Here is a 21,807-nt window from a genome sequence, read left to right as displayed (position 1 = left end):
AGAAAGGCAAAGGGAGGGTGGCGGCAAGGGGGGAGGGAGGCAGTGCAATGTCGTACGGTCTATCTATAGAAACACGTCGACTACTGGGCCGGGATAATTGCGTGGGGGTGAAGTTGCAATCGCGGACGCAACTGGTGGCGACGGGGTTCGATTCTCTCCCACCCCACCCCCTTTCCGCCGCGGCGGCCGCGAAGGGTGGAGGCACGTAATCGGCGCGTGCACACACGTGCATAAGAGATGCATCTATGTGAACGTCGAGGAAAATCACGGAACGATGTCAACGACCCGGCCTGTCGGTTTCCAATCTCGTTTCTCCCGCTTTCTCCCTTTCCCCTCGTTCCTTTTCTGACGCCGACGTTATATTGCCGATCATTATGTCACGTCGAATTGCGACGAATCGTTCCTTTTTCCCGCGGTGCAAAATCGCCGTTAGAGTTTATTCAGCCGGTTCCCCGTGATTTTCCATCTCGTTCAAGTATCAATCTACTTGTTCCTTTTCGCCGGTTTCATCTTACCGCACACCGGCCGTCGGAAGTTTACGCAAGAAACGCTCGGCCTACATACACATATTTCTCTCTTCTTCTTCTTATATATTCACTTCTTTTTTTTCTCTTTTTCATTGTTCTCTTTTTCAGCCGTACTCGGCGACGGCTGAAGGAAAATCCAAAGCCACTTACTCTCATTCGGACTAAACAGATAAAAATTCCCGGGGCTTAGCCACCGTCCCGGATTCATTTGCTAGGCGCGGATACCGGGGCTGCGAACACGTCGTCCGTTACAATCAACGTGAGGCCCCCTCCCCCTCCTTCCGTAAGCTCCACTTGGAGCTCCGGGAGTTGATTGAATTCGACTCCGGTGCTCGCCTCCCGTGAAACAACCAATTTTTGCCGAGGGAAAAACGTGCCGGCGATACGCCGCAAAAATAAAAAGGAGGCGACCCGCGAGATCACGCGAGGCTACCAAGCCCGGGTTTATTCCACGGGGCCGGTGCATGGACAAACGGCGTTATGAATTCCGAGCGCGATCCGGCTTCTTCTCCGTCAGGTCGCCTGCTTGCGTTTTTCTGCATATCCGCGTCGGGAATTGGTTCCCCGGGCTCGAGAAGCAGGTTCTCCCCGCGAATATAACAAAACCCCGGGCGCTCTCGACCGCGATAGGCAGCGGCGGTGCACAATCAACCGGCAATGCCATAAAGATAATAATCGGCGAAGGTCTCGCGGGTGGCGACGCTGGCTTTTAATTACCCCGGGCAATCTCGCCAGCCCGATAAATAAACCGCGGCGGTTGCACCTGCGCGCGGAGGTGAATGTAACTCTTTATCGCGGCGCGGTAAAGGCACCCCCGCTCACCCTGGGACGAATTAGGGCCCCCCTCGCGGGTTTCCCCCCTCCCTCCCTCCCGGCCCCTTCTTCGCCACTTATCTCCGTCTATCTCCTCCGGCCGCGTGTCCTCGAAGCCCCGGCGACGGAGGCGGAACGCGATAGAGAAAGAAGAACATACCCTCGATAACAGGATCGATAAACATCGTTACTATTACACGGCAAACAGCGCGAGCGCGCTAACTACGACGCCTCCTCTCGAGTCTCAAGGATATATCGTTACCCAGGACGAGCCGGACGGAAGGACGAGTGGGAACGGATCGACGGCCCGATCGATCCCTCGCGGCCGCAACGGGTGGAAAACGGAGGCGCGCCCCCGATTGATTTCGAACTTCAGCGTTCGCTTCGCGCGAATCCGCGGGATCGAGAAACGGCGCAAACATGCGGAGGACAGCGTTGAAAAAGAAGGAAAAAAAAAAAGGGGGAAAAACGATAAAGGGAGGGAGAAAAATAGAGAGCGCGGTTTTTATAGCAGTGCCTTGTTCCACTGATAACGAATAACGGATAACAGAATTTTATAAATAATGCAGATGACTAAGGTTCTGTAATAGAAAGTCCACGATAAGCGGCGGATGATCGGGCTTCTGTATCGCGCTTCTAAAATTAGACCCCGCGGCAGCAGATGTCGAAAAAGTGTGTCAGGTCGCGAGTCACGGTTGAATTTTATCGAGGCGACCGAATGGAGACGTCGATTTTTAATGACGGTGCACGAAGAATTCGACGGGCGGTGGGGAACCTTTGGAAAGGACGGCTCAATTTTTCCTTCGAGCGTGCCTACGAAAGACCTGAGCGTAATTGCCGAACCGTCACTTCGTGGAAAAAGGTCGGTTTTAATAATCAATTAAAATTAGCCTATTAATACTTTACTCTCTCGGCGAAGATTATTTCAGCTAGGCACCTTCTCCGCGTTTTCTTCTTCTTCTTTTTTTTTTTTTTTTTTCCTCTTTTCGCAAATACTTTGAGACCTCGTTGGGATCCCGGCGAACGATTCGCCGCGACAATGCAAGCTCGGTCTGTGTACACTTAATGGCATCTCTGATAGCCTACTTAAGTAGTCAAGATAAGAGCTGAAGAGTCTTCAGGAACTCGGCACTGCTTGGCACCAGGGTGAAAGAAATGGAGCGACGATAGAGGCCTGGGTGTATTTATCAATGCCCTACAATTTCGACAATTCCGCAGCGCCGGCCTCGGTGAGCGGAAAGCCGAAAATGTTTTTTGCGCGTCCGGCGATTGAGTGAAATCCTCCGCGAGATTGAAATAACGGGACGCTGGGGGAGATTAAAGAAAGAGGGAGGGAGGGGGAGGGGAAAAGAAGATCCAGGCGGGCCTGGAATGAGAATAAGGCGGCGGCGTAAAGGACTGTAATAAAGTTTGACTAAGAATCGAGAGGCGACTACACTGAAGTAAAATACCGGTGGCATCTACACCGGGGAAAGAAAATAAAGAATCAAAATATCAATTTTATCGATTACTGATACCTGATTACGAGGTGCGCGACAGTGGCTTATCGATAAGAACATCGTGTATATCGATTCGAAACGAGCCCGCGATAAGCGGATAATGATTTTTGATAATTGGCCGGGAACGATTTTCGGGCCGAAGACGAACGGCCAAGCGAGATCCCTTCCTCCCCATGGGCGATAGAGCACGAATAAGAAAACCGGCTTATTGACGAATTACGAATTTACAAGCGTTTCCTTATCAATGGCATTTCTATATCGATTAATATTCATAACGCGGCGCGAGGCTCTGTGACTTCGACGGCAACGACGTCGTTAATTTTATCACGATGCCACCGACATGTAAACGTAAACCGCGTTGTCTACCGCGGCCTTGGGAATGAGAAAATCCATAATCGTAGAGGGAAAAAAAAGGAATAAAAAAACACGTCTATCCACGTGTTCCAAACACGCGTCCTGTCCTCTTTCCTATCTCGACGTGGAGCGAAGATATTTTCGTCGAGTAAGTTAGTCGGTCACCGGCGATTTAAAAGCCGACGTGAATCCACATTAGAAAATACGACCGTCGGTTATCAGCTCTAAATACCAGTTTCTTTAAACGGCTCCATTTCTTTCGCGATTAAAATAATTGGAATAATAACAAACCTCGCGCGGAGAGTTTCACGGAGAGCGACGCTCACCGAGACCGCCGGGAAGTGCTCGAAAAATTAACGGAGAAACGGACGCCGATATCGAAACTGTATTTCTGTTTCGGGGAGATAGACGAAGAGTATCTATCTCTGTCCTAATCAATCCACGAAGATAATGGTATAAACCAAATGTATTAATGTAAATACTAATTTATCAAACTTCGCGCCGACTCATGTCGGTGGATAAGACGGCGACCCCAACGAAAATAACAGTCGTGGATTTTAATAAAAAAAAAAAAAGTTCCAATAAAAGATTTCAAGAGGATCCCGCTTTTCGGATAAATGTTTAACGCATGACTTCATTAAATCGCCTTAAGAATTAAATAATATGAACGTCACGCTAGAGATGCGGGATAAAAACTAACTTCTTGATTTCAAAACCCAGCTTCTCAATAGAAATTATCCTCGTCTAAGAGACGTCGAATTTTTTTTCTCACATTCGAAAGATAACGTGAAGATACGAACATCACGATCCTTTCCCCGCGCAATTACTTCCCTTAACGTTCACGATTTTAATCGCTTTCGGCCGGTAATTACGTTCCCAATTAGATTCGACGTGATTAGGAGCCGGGGTGTAATCTCGCCGCAATCGCCGTGGCCGTAATTCGCCCGAGAAGGGGGCCGCGCGTTGACAATTAACGCGGGCCGCGCGTAAACAGTTTGCTCTCGAAATAAAAAGTGTTACCCAGGGGAAGCTGTTGTCGGCCGCTCGCTAACTACGGCCGTCTCGAGAAACCAGTTTCGTGTGGTTTCGATCTAATCGGATTTATCAATCCGCCGCCAATTGAGTCAACGTTGGTGCGTTTCGTGCGGGCGCGGTGCGTGCGTGGCCGTTCGTGCGTGCGTTCGGCGGTCTCCGTTATCCCAATGTTATAGGCGTTATTCAACTATGCACACACGAGCCGGCCCGTTAACGAGCCGCGCACATACCCCCGCGGCCCCGGTTCGCCGTGTTTGCACGCGATTTTAGCGATCATTGAATTACAGGCCCCGCCGGTGGCCTACGTGTCAATTTCGGGTGATGATCGCATGTGGACCGAAGCGTGTTTGGCAACACGCGTACGTGTTTACGATAACGCAATTAAAGTTAACGAACTTTTCAGACTGAGCTAATATCCCTGAGTCACATCGGACATTTACATAATATATCTCGCGGGCGGGACCCGCTTCGGAAACCTTGGGTGGCTCCTCTCGAAATCTCGCCGCGAGATTCATCTCCCTCCGCGGATATCTACTCTTTCCGTCTTTCTACGCCGGGGCACACGCGAATTCAAACGCTCTTTTTCCTTTCTCTTTTATCGCCGACGGACCTTTGCCCCCGCTGGCAGACGAAAAGAAACAATATTGCGACGTTATTAAAATCGAATCTCCGAGGCTTGAATTTTCTCACTACGAGGAGGGGAAAAAGAGAGAAAAAAAAAAAAAAGAGAGAGAGAATCGTTTAATCTCTCGGAGCGAGGATAATTAATTTGTATGACACGCCGTCGTTCTATGATTGCGCAAGTGTTTTCAGTTTTTCAACGAGGTTTCCCCGACGAATCTGGACTAATCGCGGCTCCGTAGGAGCGCTAATAATGTATATAAATAATTTATCGGGCCATTTTATTTTTTTTTTATTTTTCTTTTTTTTATTTAGCCTCCTGTTTGCTCATTCAATGCTCCGGCCGATTCGATTCCGCCTGAGCGCAGCCGTTGAAATCGATAACGTCATTCACACACGCACATTTGTAAACAATGACAGGAATACGAGCGCATTAATATTCGCCCAGCAAAGACATGTCGCGCTGTCTGGGACCTCGTTTTTGTTTTTCAATTATCCGCTTGCGAAACGATCGTTTTCAAGCCGTCGAAAAATTTCGATCTTCACGCAACAAAATTTAATTCCGCTCACAATCGCGCCAGAGCATCGTCGAGGTGGAGTCAAAATATTGTTAAATAATCATTCTTCTAATTTCAAAGGCTCTTTTTCAAGCAAGATAAATTCGAGCAGGCGTATCGATTTTTATTCGTTTATTTTTTAATTTTTTTTTCTTTTTTCGAGTAATTCCTCGGCCAATTTGTTCCCGAAGTTCACGTCGATCGTGTTTTCGCCGCGAATCAACGTCCTCCCGCACTTATTCCTCGCTCCTTGTATCTCGCGCTCATATTTCATCGCGTCTCGACCCTTAAGCGCGTATCGAGAACCGCGAAGGTTATCTGAAACCGCGAGCACGCGGCCATTTTCCCCGCCAGTCGGCGGTGATACTAGTGCGTCGGAGTACTTTCAACAATAATAAAGCCGGCGGGAGATAGTACGGAAAAACATTCGTTGTAAGTTTATTAACCCCGCGAAAGAGAGGTGCGCGTCCGGGCGCGTGCGCGCGAGCTTAGCTTCGTGTTCAAAGACGATTTTAAACAGCCGCCGGAATTCGCGCCAAACTTCACGTGAAACTGCGTTTCATTTGAATTTTTTTAATACGCCGTGCGTTTAAAGAAAAAATATATATACATGCGGCGTCGTTTAGTAAAAAAAAAATATATGTAAAAATAATACGACTTTAGAAATACAATTTTGTGAACGGAGAAAATTACCAAGTTCTATATCTCTCGGTTGTGATAAGATTTCACGATCCTTATTTGTTGTATTTTGCATTACGCATTAATTGACTTCATACCGTGACAGAAAGAATTTTACTTCAATTTTCAATATAAATTATTAAAACGGCCGAGAAGCAACTAGCATAAAGGAGGAGATAACTTCGTTAGCACTTATCTGTACATACATCTAAAATAAGAAGTTAAAAATAGCGATATTATTCTGTTCCTTTTATGCCTTTCTATAAATAATTGCGTGCCCGAGCCTATCACAAGGTAAGGAAAATTTCTATGGCTTTTTCTTTTCCGAGTCAATGGCCGCAAAGTTAAATCGCAAAGTCAGAGACCGTACTTCGTTACTGTACTTCGTTTTTACGCATGACGGCGCGTACTAAACAAGAAGAAGAAGGAAAAAGAAAAAAAAAGGGGAAATAGAAAAGCAAACGAATAAACAGAATGTGAATAAAAGATGAAGAATAAAAAAAAAAAAGATAAAAAGATAATTTGGAAAAATCCCAGGATTGCGCGCGATAATAAAAAAAGAAAGCGTTTCTTCAATTTCTTAACAGAAATAAATCAATCTAAAAAAGATATATATAAAAATAAATCCCCGAACGAGATCAGAAAAGCTCTTATTAATTATCTCGTAAAATAAAAAAAAATAAAATACTTATCTCATAAAATAAAAAATCTAAACGAGTCACCGAAGTTATTAGCGGCGTAATCTTTTTTTTTTTTCTAATAAAATATATTCGCAGTTAATAATTGTCATATTTTTTTTTTAATTACTATGTAAAAATTCTCAGCTTTAATTGGTCCGCGTACCGTTTGCTTTCCTCGAGCGCCCTTTTGAGGATTAAGATCGAGAAGTACGTAGGTAAAAATGTAATCTCTTCGAGTGTTCGAGGTGCGAGAGAAAAATAAATTCCCACGTAAATGTCTCGCGGTGAAGAAGAAGAAAAAGAAAAAATATTTATCGCTGCCTAATCATCTTTAACAACGCGCCGCGATATGGACGTCGGGCAAATATTTCGTTCCGCTAATGTAAACGTACAGATGCAGGGACATAAAAGTAATGTCATTGCAGCGCGATTGATAACTCGTTTCTGGTCTGTGCTGATAGCTCGTAAGGTGCTTTTAAAAAAAACTCGCTCGACTCCGCGAAGACGTCTTCACCGAAAGTAACAACATTTCGCGATCGCAAAATATAAATAAAATTTTTATTACGTTAATAAATCTTGCGTATCGTTTTCGAACAACATAAAAAAAAAAAAAGAAAGATTCTGCGACTAAAAATGTTTCAGTCTCCGATAAATCAGTATCTACATCGGGTAATCTTGAAAAAGAGGCGCGAGGAGCGATTTTTTTTTTCTTTATCAACAAACCGGTTTAGTATATTAAAGGTCGTGCTTTACAAAACTCGGGCCAGAACTTGCTGCGATCTTAGACGAGAGTCCTAGCGCGAGGAGAGGCGTCGCGAGGAACGAAGAAGAGGTACGGAGAAGAGAAGACCGGGAGGACGTTGGGGGAGGGATCATTCAATAAATCGAACTTCTGGAAACGCAGAGCCGATGTTTCCGTCAGAATGGTTAAGTTTCGCGTTTCTGAATGAAAGTGAGCAAACTTGGTGAACGCATGGCTGAGCCCAGCCGCCGGGGCCTCTCGAATTACCATGACGATCCGGCGTGCCGCCTGTGCACCTCAACTGTAAGAGCATGCCCAGATGATCGTTGCCATGGTCCACGGTCCCGTAACTGCCCCTTCTCAATTCCTGGCGCCTCTTTTCAAGATCGGGTGCCATCAGATCTCCCCCGGGACGCTTCCCGCCGCCGCGTTGTTGCTCCCGTCACAAAAGGAAAAAAAAAATCGAAGACCCCCAATCGCTCACAAATCACCGGGCGACTTTAACGACTGCGAGTGACCCCTCTTCGTCGTTCGCACCTCGAGACGGCGAGACTTTAAGACCCCACTTTTCACGCCGAGGAAAAACAAAAAGAAAACGGGGGGGAAAAAAAAAAAACTTCGCCCCGTTGCGTTTCGCGCGCCGTCCGAGCCACGCAAGATTTAAATCGCTCGTAAAACCGTTCAGAGATCCACTCCCATCTCTTATCTCTTCTTGCTTCACCCGCGAGAATTGTCTTGATGACGGTGCGTCACGTGTCCCCACGATCCGGCGTATATTACACGGAGACAGACGTGTTTCTCTTTTCCGCAATTATTTTTCCGCCGATTAGGGAGAGGTCTCTTTTCAAATTGCACCGTGCACGCGGGCCCGCGGTTCCACGTATCGATGCGAGGTATCGATTCGACATCGACCACCGGCGCGGCTTGAATTCGAACGTTTGGTCGGACGCGCGGCGACGGTCATCGTCCGTCGGCGAGCGGTCGGGATAAGCTGGCTAGGCGACGAGGAAGAGACTGCGAATGTACGAGCGTATGCGGAAGCGAGCGGCGGCAAGTCGCGGAGCGTAAAAGCGCAGCGCGCATCGCGGCGCGGACTAACTCCACGCCGTTCGCCCGAGATCCGCGCAACCTGGGCGCGCGCGAGTAAATAAGCCCCCACCTAAGGCGCCGCGGCGTACGTCGGCGTACGTCGGCGTCCTCGTCGCCGTCGCCGACGGCGGCGCAGCGATGGCGCGCCGACGAAGGTGACCAATCAACGGACGCTAATTACCCCGGGGGAAACCGCTATCGGCGGCGCTAGCCGTTCGATTCAACTACCGGCGCACCTGTCCCCGCGGCGGTTCTTTCGCAGGAAGGACGCGCGATAAGGTCTAATTTTAATAAGGACGTTCGGAGGCGCCGAAACGACTCCCCCCGATAACGATTGGCTCCTGAAATTTTTCCGTAATCGACCCCGAGTTTAGCGCGCGTCCGAAGCGTCTCTCGAAGCGAGTCCGCCGAAGAACGAGCCTACGAAGAGGGCTATCGTAAGATTAACTCCGCGAGTAGAAGTTACGTAAAAAAAAAAAAAAAAAAAAGAGAGAGAGAGAGAGAGAGAGAGAGAAAAGAGGGGGGACAAAAAGTTACATAAAGTAAGCAGCGTAAACTAAATATCTCTCCCTTCCTTCCACCGTGGAGATCCAGGCGACAAGATGACAGACGCGCTGTAACTGAATTGCGCAACCTCGGCAGAGTTTCTTTCGCTCAAATGACTCCCCCACCTTCCACCCGCGTGCGTATTTTCGAAGGACAATCGGCACGCAAATGCAGGCTCCTCCGCCGGGCGTGCACGGCCGGGCCGCCTCGGTTTTCGTACGAATGCTCCGTGAGAGAATTCCTCCGCGGCGCGCACGAGCGATTAGATAATCCAAACGAGCGTGATCGATTATATACGCGCGCGGGCGCGCGCTTCGTACGCGTCACGATCGCGCGGCGTCGATCGTGTGACGTCAAAGGTCGATTATAAGTTTACGATCCCGCGAGGCGTTTACGAGCCGCGTGCAGCGATGTCTAAACCGAGATGCGCCGCGATAGCGCGCGGTTATCAATCCGTTGTATAATCTATTGTAATTGCTATTTATACACGAAGCTACAATTCCGCAGTTTCAGCGATACGCGGGAGGAAAAAAAAAAAAAAAAGAAGGAATTGCGCGCGTGCGTCGAGATCGCATCGAACGCGCGGAGAAAGAGTATAAACTATAGACTCAAAGGCGATTTGGATTTTTCTTTTCTTTTTTTTTTTCTCTCTCAATTTTTTTTTTATCTTTTTCGCCGAATAACGAGCGGTCGAAAGTGAACGTGAGCGAGCCGCGTATAACTTTCGTTTTTGAGCAAAAAGTCTGCGACACGGGCGAGAAACGGGGGGGACCCGGCGCGCAAACGCGACGCGGACACTGTATGTATAATTTAGCGAGATGGTTACACAATAAAATAATGATCCCGGTAAATCGGCGTCTCCGTGCAGTTGCATAACGGCGGAAAGATTGCATATGGTGTAAGGCCGCCTCGAACCTGGGACGATTATTCGCACCGCTCGTCGGTGATCCCGTATTTCCTGTACCAGAGGAAAACCCCGTAAGCTTTTGCCCATGGGGCGGTGGCGGGAAAAGGAACTTTCCACGAGCGATGCAGTTACCTTCGCCGCGCGGACCGATGGTCTTGGCACAGATTCGCGAATCCGTGCGTTTTTCGCGCGGGCAATTTAACGGCAAAAAGAGAAAAGAAAAAGGAAAAAAAAAAAAGAAAGAACGTTCAAACGGTGATTTTCTCTCCGCGGTTCTTCTTCGCGGCTGTATCATTCTTTCGGCAATCATATCGTCGATTCTTCGACATATATTTCGGAAGGCTTGCCGGATTCGCGAAACATCGTCGCGGGGCGAATTTTCCGAGTTACGTGGACCCGAAAAATCGCACGGACATTGGCGACGTTGTGCCAAACGCAGGTATATATTTACTATTTGTTATTGCTATCTCGGTTGCCACGGAAACTCAAGTCGCCGATCTTGGAACGCGCGAAAATACGGCAAGTGTCGCGCATCCGCTCGCTGACTCATTAGCGCTAAAAGATGGACCGAAAAAAAAAAATAACACCCCCCTGCCGCGCTCTCGAAAATGAGGGATCGAATTTCGCACACGTGCGTTCAGATCGTATCGCCGCCCTCGATTCTAATTTCATCAATTATTTGCCTCGTTTCGAACAAAGGCAGGGTGGGCGCGATAACATGCGAGGGTTCTTAATCGCACGTACCGGCAGTCAGTCAGGTGTCGCCGTATTATGTACCACTTCCATACTATTTAATTAAATTGACGTGAGCGCCGTATATACGTTTCACTGCCTGGCGTCATTAAAATTTAACCGAGTCTAAATCTAAACGGCGCGGAATTACGTCGTGTCGAAAGGAGTCCCCGGGAAGGGTGCGCTTTTTAATTACGCTTCACGTAATGGAAAATAGATTTTCAATCGGTTCGGTCGCATTAATTTCATTAAAAAAAAAAAAATAAATAAAAATAAAAAAGGAAAAATAAAGAAAAAAAAGTTACGTTACATAAATAACTCGCGCGTGATATACGCGCGCACGCATACATCGTCCTCGTTTGGCTCTGCATATCGCAAGTGTGCGCGATCCGATCCTCCCCCTCGCACCTGATCCGCGCGAACGGATGCCAATTCAAGTTCGAATGCGCCGCGTGCATTACATGGGAGTCCTACTTTTACATCCCGGAGGAACAAGACCTTTACAGATGTAAACGTTTCATTCAACCGCCCCGCGATCCCTCTTAAAGTGTGAATAATTCAAGTTTCTTCCCTCCCGGGCGCGGCGGGGCGGCGAACGCAATAAAGTCCAATGTGCGCAAAACAATCGCGCTCAAACGACATGTTTGTTGCTCCTCTTCTCTTTTTCTCTCTCTTTATCTCTCTCTCTCTCTCTCTCTCCCACCCTCTATCCCGCCACGCGGCCGCTCTTTACACGTGCCTGCCCGCTCAATTATGCCTGTCGCACACGCGTACGTACGCGGGCGCCCATAGAAGAGAAGACTCCTACACGCTCATCCGATATAGCGCGGTAAACGTCTGTAAGCTCGCCAGTTCCATTAGTCACGCTAGACGATTACCGGTTACTCCGACGACTGCGACGAGTCGCGTAGAAAAACCTGCGGCGAGTTGTTGTTCCTTTTTCTTATTATTTTTTTTTTTTTCTATTTTTTTTTTCTTTTTACTTCATTACGAAAAATCAATCGCCGGCCGCAGCCGTGTTTTCCCCGGCCGCGCGTCATCGGCCGGATGACGGGTTATATAAAGCGCGGTCCCCCGGCTAATTAAGAGGGAGAGATGCATTTTTACGATACCGCGGAAGGATATCGGGGGCCGCCGATGCTTTTGTTCTCGGCAAATAACCGCGGTATCGCCGGGGGAAAGGAGGAGGGAAGGAGGGGAGGGGGGAGCGCACGGGGGCGATTAAACGCCCGTTAATAGCGCCGAGGGGTGGAAAATAACGCGCCTCTGGAATCCGTTTTGACGAGAGCGCGCCCGAACGCGCCGCGTATCGATACTCCGTCGAGATAACGGGTCGGGCGTCATGGTGTCCGCGTGCACGGCCGACGGCGATTCCTGCACGGCTCGTTGAATGCGAATCTCGTCTACCGCTGGACGATGACCCGTCTTGCCTGTTTATCGTCGCGCTTTTACGGCTTAATTGTTATTCGGTGCTTGCACCACGAGACGTTCCCTCGTGCACGCACGCACGCACGCGTCGCCTGGGATCATATCACTCTCGGATCGATTGATTCAAACGGCGGACGCACATATAAGCGTCATATGCAAATTCTTCTCATTTGCTTCCTTCATTTCTGCACGCTGTTTCTATTTTTTTCCTATTTTTTTTTCTTTTTTTTTTTTTGCCGCGCGTTTAAAAATAAATTCGGTAACTGCCTTTTCTTTTTATGCAGACGAAACACGTATCGTGATGATAAGAGGAAGTATCTGTGATCAGACGCCGCCGATAACGAAATTATTTCGGGTCAACGCATCGTCAAATAGTAAACTTGATAAAAAAAAACTTCTTACATTGTTAAGAGTCAATTATGAAAAAAAAAAAATCTAATAATAATAATGATCGAAATGTACATGCATTATTAATATATTAGAATTCTTTTTTTTTATCAAGCGGTTAAACTAAGATATCTTCGACGACGCTTTCTTGATCTTCCGGTCGTATAACTCGGTTATTAAATCCCCCGATCTACCTTATAAATTTTAATCAACTACATCTCAAATATTACGTTTCAACGAGCATCGATAACTAGCGGACGTTGCAATTATTCGCGAACGGAACACGCGAGGAAAATGTTAATTCCAACGTTTCGACGGGCTTCGTATTTGAGGAAAATTAGGTTTTGAAATCTATCGTCGCTTCGTTTAATTTTCACGACGTCCGTCGCGTTGCGTAAGGCTGGGAAACTATATCGAAACCGCGCATCTGCGTAGCGTCTCGATCGGGCGAGGGAAACACGTTCGAAAAGCGGGAGGGAGAGCGGGCAAGGTCTTATTTTGTGGTGGCCATGAGAGCGAGATGAATGCTAAATAGAGACGCATTTTTGCAAACCGGACTCCGGGGGCTTATCTGTAGGTGGACGGCCTGCTATCATTGGCGGCTCTCATAAAACGAGTAACAGCGCACGTGACACAAACGTGAATGATATTCGGAATCTCGTTTTCTACGCTTAGAACGCTCGTGCATAAAAGAAAAAAAATTAAGAAAAAAAAGAACTCGCGTAAATATCTCCGCCGGTATTACACGGAATCTTCAGACTTGAAAGAGAAAAATATATAATCGTCGTGTGACATCACTGATCTGATTCGGCGGAAATCCTCGCGAACTACGCGGCAACTCCCGACGATTTTAGATTGTCGAAGGGTCCTGAATGATTTCGAAAAAGCCGAGGTAAGAAAAGTCTGTATTTCGAGAGAAGTCCGAAAGTATTTGAGACCTGCGTAAAACCACTGCTAACGATTCTGTACAGTTTGAAGATCGAAATATGGAAGGCGATTCGAAACGTGCACTATCATTTCCGATTACAATCTCTTTTCCTCACCTCCGGAGTTTCTAAAACCGCTCAAGGATCTTTAAATACCTTTCGGCACTTCTAAAAATAGTTTATTTGAGCGTCACTGTCACGTTCAAACACTATCACGTTTCGCGGGCACGTGCGTCGCTCGTCAAATAATTCGCAGACTAGATCAACCGCTCGGCCAGCTGAGCACCGCTGATTTAGTAAACGAAGTGTGTTTGCCGGTCCCAAAATGACTGCTTCGAATTTCAAGCAGTCGGTCAGCCTTGACCTCGCTCAATTAAGCCAACCCGACTTTCTTTTGCGTTAAAAACAAAAATAATGTCATTATGCAAATCAGTATAACTTGGACTTTATTCTGCGTTTAAATAATGCTTTATTTTTTTTTTCTTTTCCCTGATTTGCTCCGTTATTAAGAATTATCATTCCGCGGAATAAACGTATACATTTTTTTTCTTTCTCTCTCGTTATGGGCATTCCAGTTAACTTAAGTAAACTCATCGACATCGGCTCTCAACGATGCTTAGCTTCCGACGCCTTTTACTTTCAATCATTGTATTTAAATTACGATACCACCTCCCACGATATCGAACGCGGTGTATCGATACATATACGAGCTAAGCTCGCAAACATCCGGTATAACTTCTGATTGGCTATCTTATCCTCAAAGTTAGCCGCGCAAGCAAACGAAGCCAACGGGCGCTTGCGCTGAAAATACCAGCCGGGAATATCGATACTCGCGCGTCCGTACTCCGATATTCCGTACATCGATACTTCCAGGTGTCGCTCGTCGCTACGTTTAGATTGCTCCGCCGAAGGAAAAAAACGGAGCGATAGGTTAAGCACGCTGTGTCTTTAAAGGGACGGTAAAATCCTGGAAAAAAAAAGAGAGAGAGAAAGAGAGAGAGAAAAAAGGAGAAACGATTTATCGCAACCAAGAGTTATCGTTCGTATCGTATCAATTGTTTTAAGTACAGCACGTAAAAGCAAAACGTTGTTTTATTTCGAGAACATAGATGCGAGTGTATAGTGCAATGTAATTTGTGTATCAAGTACATCGAGTCCTCTGGTAACACAACCAACATGATGAAGCACTTGAGAATACACCAAAAAAAGAAAAAAAAAAAAAATAGTCACACCACGGGCAGAGAGAAGGACAATGAAAGCCCAGGGGATTCGAAAAAGATTTCTTTTTTTTTTTCCCGTGAAGAGGAAGAAGAAGAAGGTCCATTGAGCACACATGTAAATAATAAATAACAATAATGCATTTCCTCTTATGCTATACATAATTAACAACGAATTATAAAATCTCCTTTCACTTGCAGTCACCGGCTGAAGAGAAACAACGCTGTCACTGAGACTTCACACGCTGGAGCTGGAACAAGTTGTGAACATGAAGTTGAGACACATGTACTTTGGCCATTAATGAATTGCGCTTTGAAATTAACGAAAGCTTATACTGCTATGGATGTTTGAATCGTGAGCTATATTGCATTTGGTTTTTTATGAGGTGGTGAGGAGAGGAAATATTTTTTTTTTTTAAATATAGAACGACCTTTCTACGCTAGCAGGTGCGTTAAATAAGCAGATATAAATTATAAAACTAGACTAAAGGAATGAAATCGATACATGTGTGTCAATAACGAAAAGAATTAAATGCATTGTTACTTGTATTAATCTACACGTTATTTTTCAGGTGACGAACAACATTAAATCTAAATGCGACATTCTCTAATTTTTTTTCTTTCTTGGCTGATCGTTAGCTCGATTTAAAAAATATTTAAGCATCCGATGAAGAAGACAATGTTCAAGATTTCTCATTAAAATCGTGAAAAGAGAAATGATCGAAAGAAACTTCCTGGACTAATCAACTTGCATTTCAAAGAACAAAGTCGAGCTGATAGAATCGAATGATATCAAGTTTGTTGAATTGTTTGGACACGCTGTTGGTTACGTAGCGTACGCAGACCTAGACCTGGTTAAATAATGCATTTATTGATGAAGAGGTAATAATTCATGTTGTATCCTAATAAGGCTAATGCCGATCACACAAATAAGAAGCTTAATTAGCATGCTCTACGAATTAGGTGGCGGAGAACTCCATGAAGGACTGACCTGGATGATACAGTCCCGTTAATAAAGCTAGACCGATTGCACAAGGCTTGCGGAACGCACTGATATAACTAACGAGCACTGTTGGTGTCGATTCAAGTTTTATCTAATGACGAAGAGGCTTAATCTGGGCGCCAGGATGAGGTGGAAGAGCCTATTCCGAGAACAATTATCTATAAAGAACCACAGAACGTAATCACACGTGTTCCATACGCAGAAGATAAGACTCCGGAGACGGAGTCGGCTACGTTGAATGAAACGTTTTATTTGCCGTGGCCACACTCGGCGGAGAATCGAAGAGTCGATTTAGCCAAATATAATTTGTCCACTTCTATTTGCAGTGTGCTGAAGCCCCGCTGCGAGGCTGTTCTTTCGGAATGCGCAGGCTCTGACCGATGCCCGCGTATCTGTTACGTGATATAATAAATAATACGTCGAGCTCATCTGACGAGTTCAATACCGAGAGAGCTGGAAGCCAACCGAGCACGACCTCAGATCCACCATAAACATTCGACTCGAACGAATCCTCGGCAAGGAGTACGCCTCTATAAAAGAACAAGTCGTATCTAAGCTGCACTATTCTGCTGGCGATTTCAAAAAATAAAAAAGAAACGGAAGAAGAATTAAAACGCTGTATTTACATTGTGCGTACGGGAATTAAAATACCTGTCGATCCCCACTTGAGATTGTTTCTCGGAAACAAGAATCGCAACGGAGAATCCGAGATTCCAAGAGTAACAGTTGGAATAAAGTAAGAATACTGATATTAAAAAAAAAGAAAAAAAAAACACCAACATTCGATGTTTTTTTTATTGATAATAGCAAATGATTATTAAAAAGACTTCTTATTTTTAACCGACGATTATATTTTTTTATTTCGCACGATATGGCTGCATATGACATTATTACGGGCTGTTATCTCAGTCCCTCTTTAAAAAAAAAAAAAAAAAAAAAAAGAAAAAAAGAGCCGTATCAATTCCGATATTTATATTTATCTATATTTTGTATACTTTACAGAGTACCGAATAAGTAGAAGCCGTCCACAAATATTGATGTGACACAAATTCAATAATAATTCCAAACGTACATTTGTACACAGATATTTTCGGTGGAGATCTTCATTGATGCTTGAGATTCTTTCGAGAGTATCAATGACGCAAGTGAAAGCGTTCGCGAGTTACTGGTCCCCAAAGCCCTCCCGGTCTTTATTGGGCTTCTGCGATACTCGGGCGGCACGCAGATGCCGCTCGGGGAGAGATCGTTCGAGGAAGCAAATTGCTAAGACCCTGCAGATTGGCGGTGATTGAGTCTACATTGCAAAGGCCTTGGGAGTACTTAACGTGCCAGGCATCGCGCCGTTTGTCCGATTTGCAAAAAGTGCCTCTCGCTATTCGATTAGCTTCCCCGTGGGCGTGAAATCTAACAAGTTCCGCGAAGGGGACGCGAAAGTTTTCCGTCTCGCCGTTTGGCCCCTAGCATTGTTTTCTGCACAGACTTGAAAGCGTACCTTCGTACACCCGCGACTTCGCGGGGAAGGGCCCGACGGTATCGAAGTAACTCGCCCTTTCGGTCTTTCCCGACGCGTATACATGCATATAAATTATTGCGCCCGAACGAAAATGAGCAAAAGTCGATCCGATACCGATCGATCTCTTTACTTTTAATCTATTAACCGAGTTTCGTCGCAATTACCTAACCGGACGTAACATCCAATGCCCCGCGTCGCGGAATGAAAGGCGCGGGGAATGATTCTGAACGTAAGTAGATTATAACGGAATAGAGATAGACGTGGATAGTTACGCTCGGCGAGCAGAAACTTGTATAGGAAAATTTCAAGAAAACGCGGAAGCTAGAGAAATCCATTTTGAAATCGGTCGCTGCGGCGCGTCGCCGCGGGTTTTCAACATTTTTTTTTTTTTCAATGCCTTTTGCCCAGACAGGCCAGCGCCGTCCGATGATTTACGATCCCTCGTTTTAAGCGATACTTATTCGCGTTTACGGCGCTGGTAACAACGTCGAGCACATCGTTCCGAGATAACGCACGGTGCTTAATTCAAACACTTAAAATCATTGGCCCGACGCTCGAGTATCTATTACCGATAATAAGCGTGCAAATTTATTAGATACATCGCGCTTACGAGCACTTCGAGTATTAGACAATCACCACCGATCGTCGTTGGCGCCGAAAGTATCGCGGATGGGTCAACATAAATACTTAACAACGCGAGATCTTGTTTACATTAACGCTTACGTCAGAGTAAATTTTTTCTCTCTCTCTCTCTCTTTTTTTTTCCTTTTCTAATCGACGATTTATAATTTTTAATAACGCGAACGGAATTGTTTAAATTCAGAAATATATGTAGATAAAGTATATTCGTTTGAATGTGAAATATGTTTGTTATAGTCAGGATCCGAAGTTTGCCAGCTTTTACTAAATTTTATTACACAGTTCTAATTTAAGAAAAAAAATTAAAAAAATATTTAAAAAAAATAGAAGAAGGAAAAGAAAACGATTCATTAGTCTTGTTTGGTCTAGCTGTCTACTTGTAAATTAGTTAAAACTAACGATATACAATCGCGTTTAACATATTCATGATTTTAGTTAAACAAAGCTAATGCTGAAACAAGTTAGGGAAATTATTCGCGCTGCACGACGACGGCGAAATAGAATTTTAACTGTAACATGTATCTAGTCTAATACTTGTGTACTTAAGAGTTTTTAATTAATGAAATATAACTGATATTAGCAGTTGTCGGTTGTAATTCATTATTTCGAGATCCAACTAGTTGAAACTAGTTTGAAACGGGCGAAATCGCGAGAGATTTTATTATTTCTATGCCTGCCTGAAGATCGGATTCTGACTTTAACGAGTGCGTGGCTTACGTGTGTATGCGTGCGTGCGTTGCGTACGTGACGTAAAATAAAAATGTTTAAAAGATCCCGACACCGTGAATTACGGATTATCCGAAACAAATATTGCTATCAGCCTCGGTTTACAAAGGCGCAATAAGTCGGTTTTAAGCAGTCGAGTCTATCGCTGCGCACGTACGATTTTTATTATTTCTTTTTTTTTTTTTCTTTTTTTTTCCTTAAGCGTGCGTTTAGGTCGACGAAACCACGAATTTTTCGATCGATATCTCGTTCTAAGCGCAGAGAGTGTAATTAATGCAAATAATAGAGCCGAGAAACGTGTTAGCTCCTGCATCTGTTTTCTCATAATGACGCCAGCTTGCGAACTGCGTGCAAAAAAAAGACAAAAAAAAATATATATAAAAAAAAAATAATAAAACCGATACGTCGATCGTGCCAATTTTGAAATACTCGCCTCGCCTCGCGGTTTCATCGTCGCTCGTACCAACGTGCGTTTTTATGGAACTTTTATATTTCTCTCCACGCGCTTACGTTTCTTCGAACGTACGTAAGATACGGAGCAATCGATATCGAGAGCGTCTTGACTCCGAAACGTTCCAATTCCTCCCGAATCGTCAACAAATCGATCATCCGCGAATATCTCGGCAAATAACTGACGAAACGCACGGGGGGGAAGAAAAAGAAAGAAAAGAAAAGGGAAAAAAAAATATATAAATATATATATATTTTTTTTTATATGCGGGATGATGTAAGCGAGCTCTGCTATGACAGTCTGCGGTGCGCGATTTAATTACACACGCACGTGATTCCTCGTATTCCCTCACGGTTCGTTATCACATTACGAAAATTGTCCTTGCCCCTTCGCCTCTCACCCTCGCCGCTCTATTCTTATCGCCGCGGCGCGTTAGGAATGCATTTTCATCGTGACGCATTCGCGGATGATGCTCGCAAGCCCCGAGCTTCACCGAAATACCGCCCCCGGTGGTATTTTTAACGTTCTTACATTAACGAGCTGCATTTCGCCGTCGGCAACGGCCTGCACCGTTAGACGCGAGAAAAATTCGCGCGATACGCATCGCGCCTTCGCACCTTTTTTCGTTTGTTTTTTTAGAGGGGGCTTTTTTTTTCCCGCTTTCGATCACCTTTCGCGCGATAATATTCTTGAAGCTATGTAGCCTGGGCAGGGATCTAAAGATGTTCGTTAGCATCGACGTTATCGAGATCTCAATCGTTACGCTGTTATTCATGAGGATTTACGTTCGAGAAACCGCAATATAAAAGTATAAGAAATATTGTGTATATATATATATATGCAATATATATAGATATATATATATGTATATATCTTTTACGTCGAGAGACTTAAATACTTTTTTTCTCATTCAGTTTCGGTGCTCGTGCTGAATATAATTATTAAAAAAAAACAAGACGACTCCGCGACGACGACCGACGGGTGAATAAATCGATTTAATTACCACTTTTGCCTCGATTAAAATTGCGTTTCAAGATCCGGCGAGGAAGAACGAATGCGTTCTACGATTTATATAGAAAATGTTTTTTCTGCTTCCGATCCGCGCGCCGCGGCGACGAAGTCCGCCGCGTATTCGTTCGTAAATCCTCAAAGATAAATCCGGCGGCGCCGACCTTTCGCGTCATCTCTTCTCGTCGCGCGGTCTTCTTTAATCGCGCCGCATAAACAAACCGAGAGAGGTGATATCCGCGAGTTCGACCCCGAGACCGAACGAGAGGACCGTCGCCCGCGACGCTCGCCGATCGGTGGAAGCGAGCGAGCTTCGGGGGAAGAAGAAGCGATCGGGATTCGTTCTCCCGCTGCCATTTCGCCGCGTGATGCACGCATATGTATACGTACGTACTTACGTACCGCTGGAAGGCATATATGGCGTTCGCTGCGCCGACGACAGCCAGAGAACGTAACTTCAGGAGCCGCGTACGTCGAGTTTCACATGTGTCGCGTTTACGTACCGCGCCGGCCGGATTGCCGATGACCGATTTTCCTTCCCTCGAGAGAACGAGGGAATTTTTTTTTCCTGCCTCCGACGCGTAAGGGTTACGTACTCTAGCAGCCGCTGTCGTCCGCGGAAAACGTCATATCTGCCCTACGCTGTACCCCGCCGCAAGAGTGACCGATCTTACGGCATTCCGGTTCTGATTCGACGTTCCCTCGATGTAACGGAACATAATGCGACGTCTCGCCGACATTCGTGCCTCCTCTTTTCAATGATACGATTCCGAAGCGCGCTCAAGCGATTACAGGAAGACGAGGGGAGGGGGGAAGAGAGAGAGAAAAAAACATAGGCGTCCGCGGCTCCTCGTGGATTTTGAATCCTGCGCTTGCGTCCGAGATAGATCCCTGATTTATCACGCGAACGCTGTTGTGCATCGCTCCAGCTGGTGTTTATATACGTGGTCGATATCGCGGAGGGTCCGCGGGTTGAGCGAGGGGATGACCGGTCGCGAGCGCGCGCGGGGTGGAGCGAAGGGGGTTAACGATGCACAAGAAGGGGGGCGGGAGGGAAGGGGGAGAGAACGGGACGTCGAAGGAGAGAAAGAAACGAAGAACGACGCACACGTCGGCGCGCACACACACGTACGTACGGCGCACACAGGCGAACGCGGGCTTGGTAGAGCGACCGAAGGATCGCATCGGGCCGATCTTCGCGATGTTTTTTTCTGCGTAATGATCGGGAGATTGCACTTACCGGCCGCGGACTTGGCACCGCTTTTCCCATGATGCCTACGGTACTTCCTCGCCGTCGTAGTCCGGTCCTTCAGCAACATCGTACACGCACTCGCACGCGATCGCTCCCGACGGCGGCGCGTCCGCTACGCATTATTATCCGGCCGTGCGGCAGCCATATTTGCTTGCTCTCGACTGCTGAGCCCCGCACCGTGATCACGCCGCCGCGGTGGCTCGGCCCGTCGGCTCACTCGGCCTTTGGCTCGCGGCCATGCCACCGACTGACGTCACGTCGCCAATCGTGTGCGTGCGGGCGCGCGCGCGGTGCCACGTGCCAGGGCCGACATTCCGCCAACGTTTTTAACTTGGTCAATTTTTACTGGAAAGAAAAAAAAATTCAAAACTTAATTAAAAAGAAAAGAAAAACCCCCAAAAACTTAATTTAAAAACTTATTGCATTTTCTAATTAAATAACGAAAAAAAAAATTTTTCTTTTTTTAAACAGATTGCC

At 46.0% G+C, this 21,807-nt stretch overlaps 1 protein-coding gene across 4 annotated transcripts in view; it reads right to left on the bottom strand.

The window, feature by feature from the left end:
- Nfat (NFAT nuclear factor) overlaps positions 1–21,564 on the bottom strand; it is a 32,544-nt gene extending 10,980 nt beyond the window's left edge. For 3 of the 4 annotated variants that reach the window (XM_070671933.1, XM_070671937.1, XM_070671935.1), the window contains exon 1: positions 7,774–8,387. In XM_070671933.1, the coding sequence (XP_070528034.1) occupies positions 7,774–7,903 (130 nt within the window). In that variant the 5' untranslated portion in view covers positions 7,904–8,387. Of the gene's footprint in view, positions 1–7,773; positions 8,388–21,318 lie in introns of those variants that run through there. The other variant, XM_070671934.1, reaches the window with a different exon arrangement.
- Between the last annotated feature and the right edge of the window lie 243 nt (positions 21,565–21,807).

The sequence above is a fragment of the Cardiocondyla obscurior genome, linkage group LG24 (assembly GCF_019399895.1).
Source record: "Cardiocondyla obscurior isolate alpha-2009 linkage group LG24, Cobs3.1, whole genome shotgun sequence".
Classification (NCBI taxonomy): Eukaryota; Metazoa; Arthropoda; class Insecta; order Hymenoptera; family Formicidae; genus Cardiocondyla; species Cardiocondyla obscurior.
The sequence above is the reverse complement of the archived record's forward strand: the minus strand, read 5'-3'. Positions and strand labels throughout refer to the sequence as shown.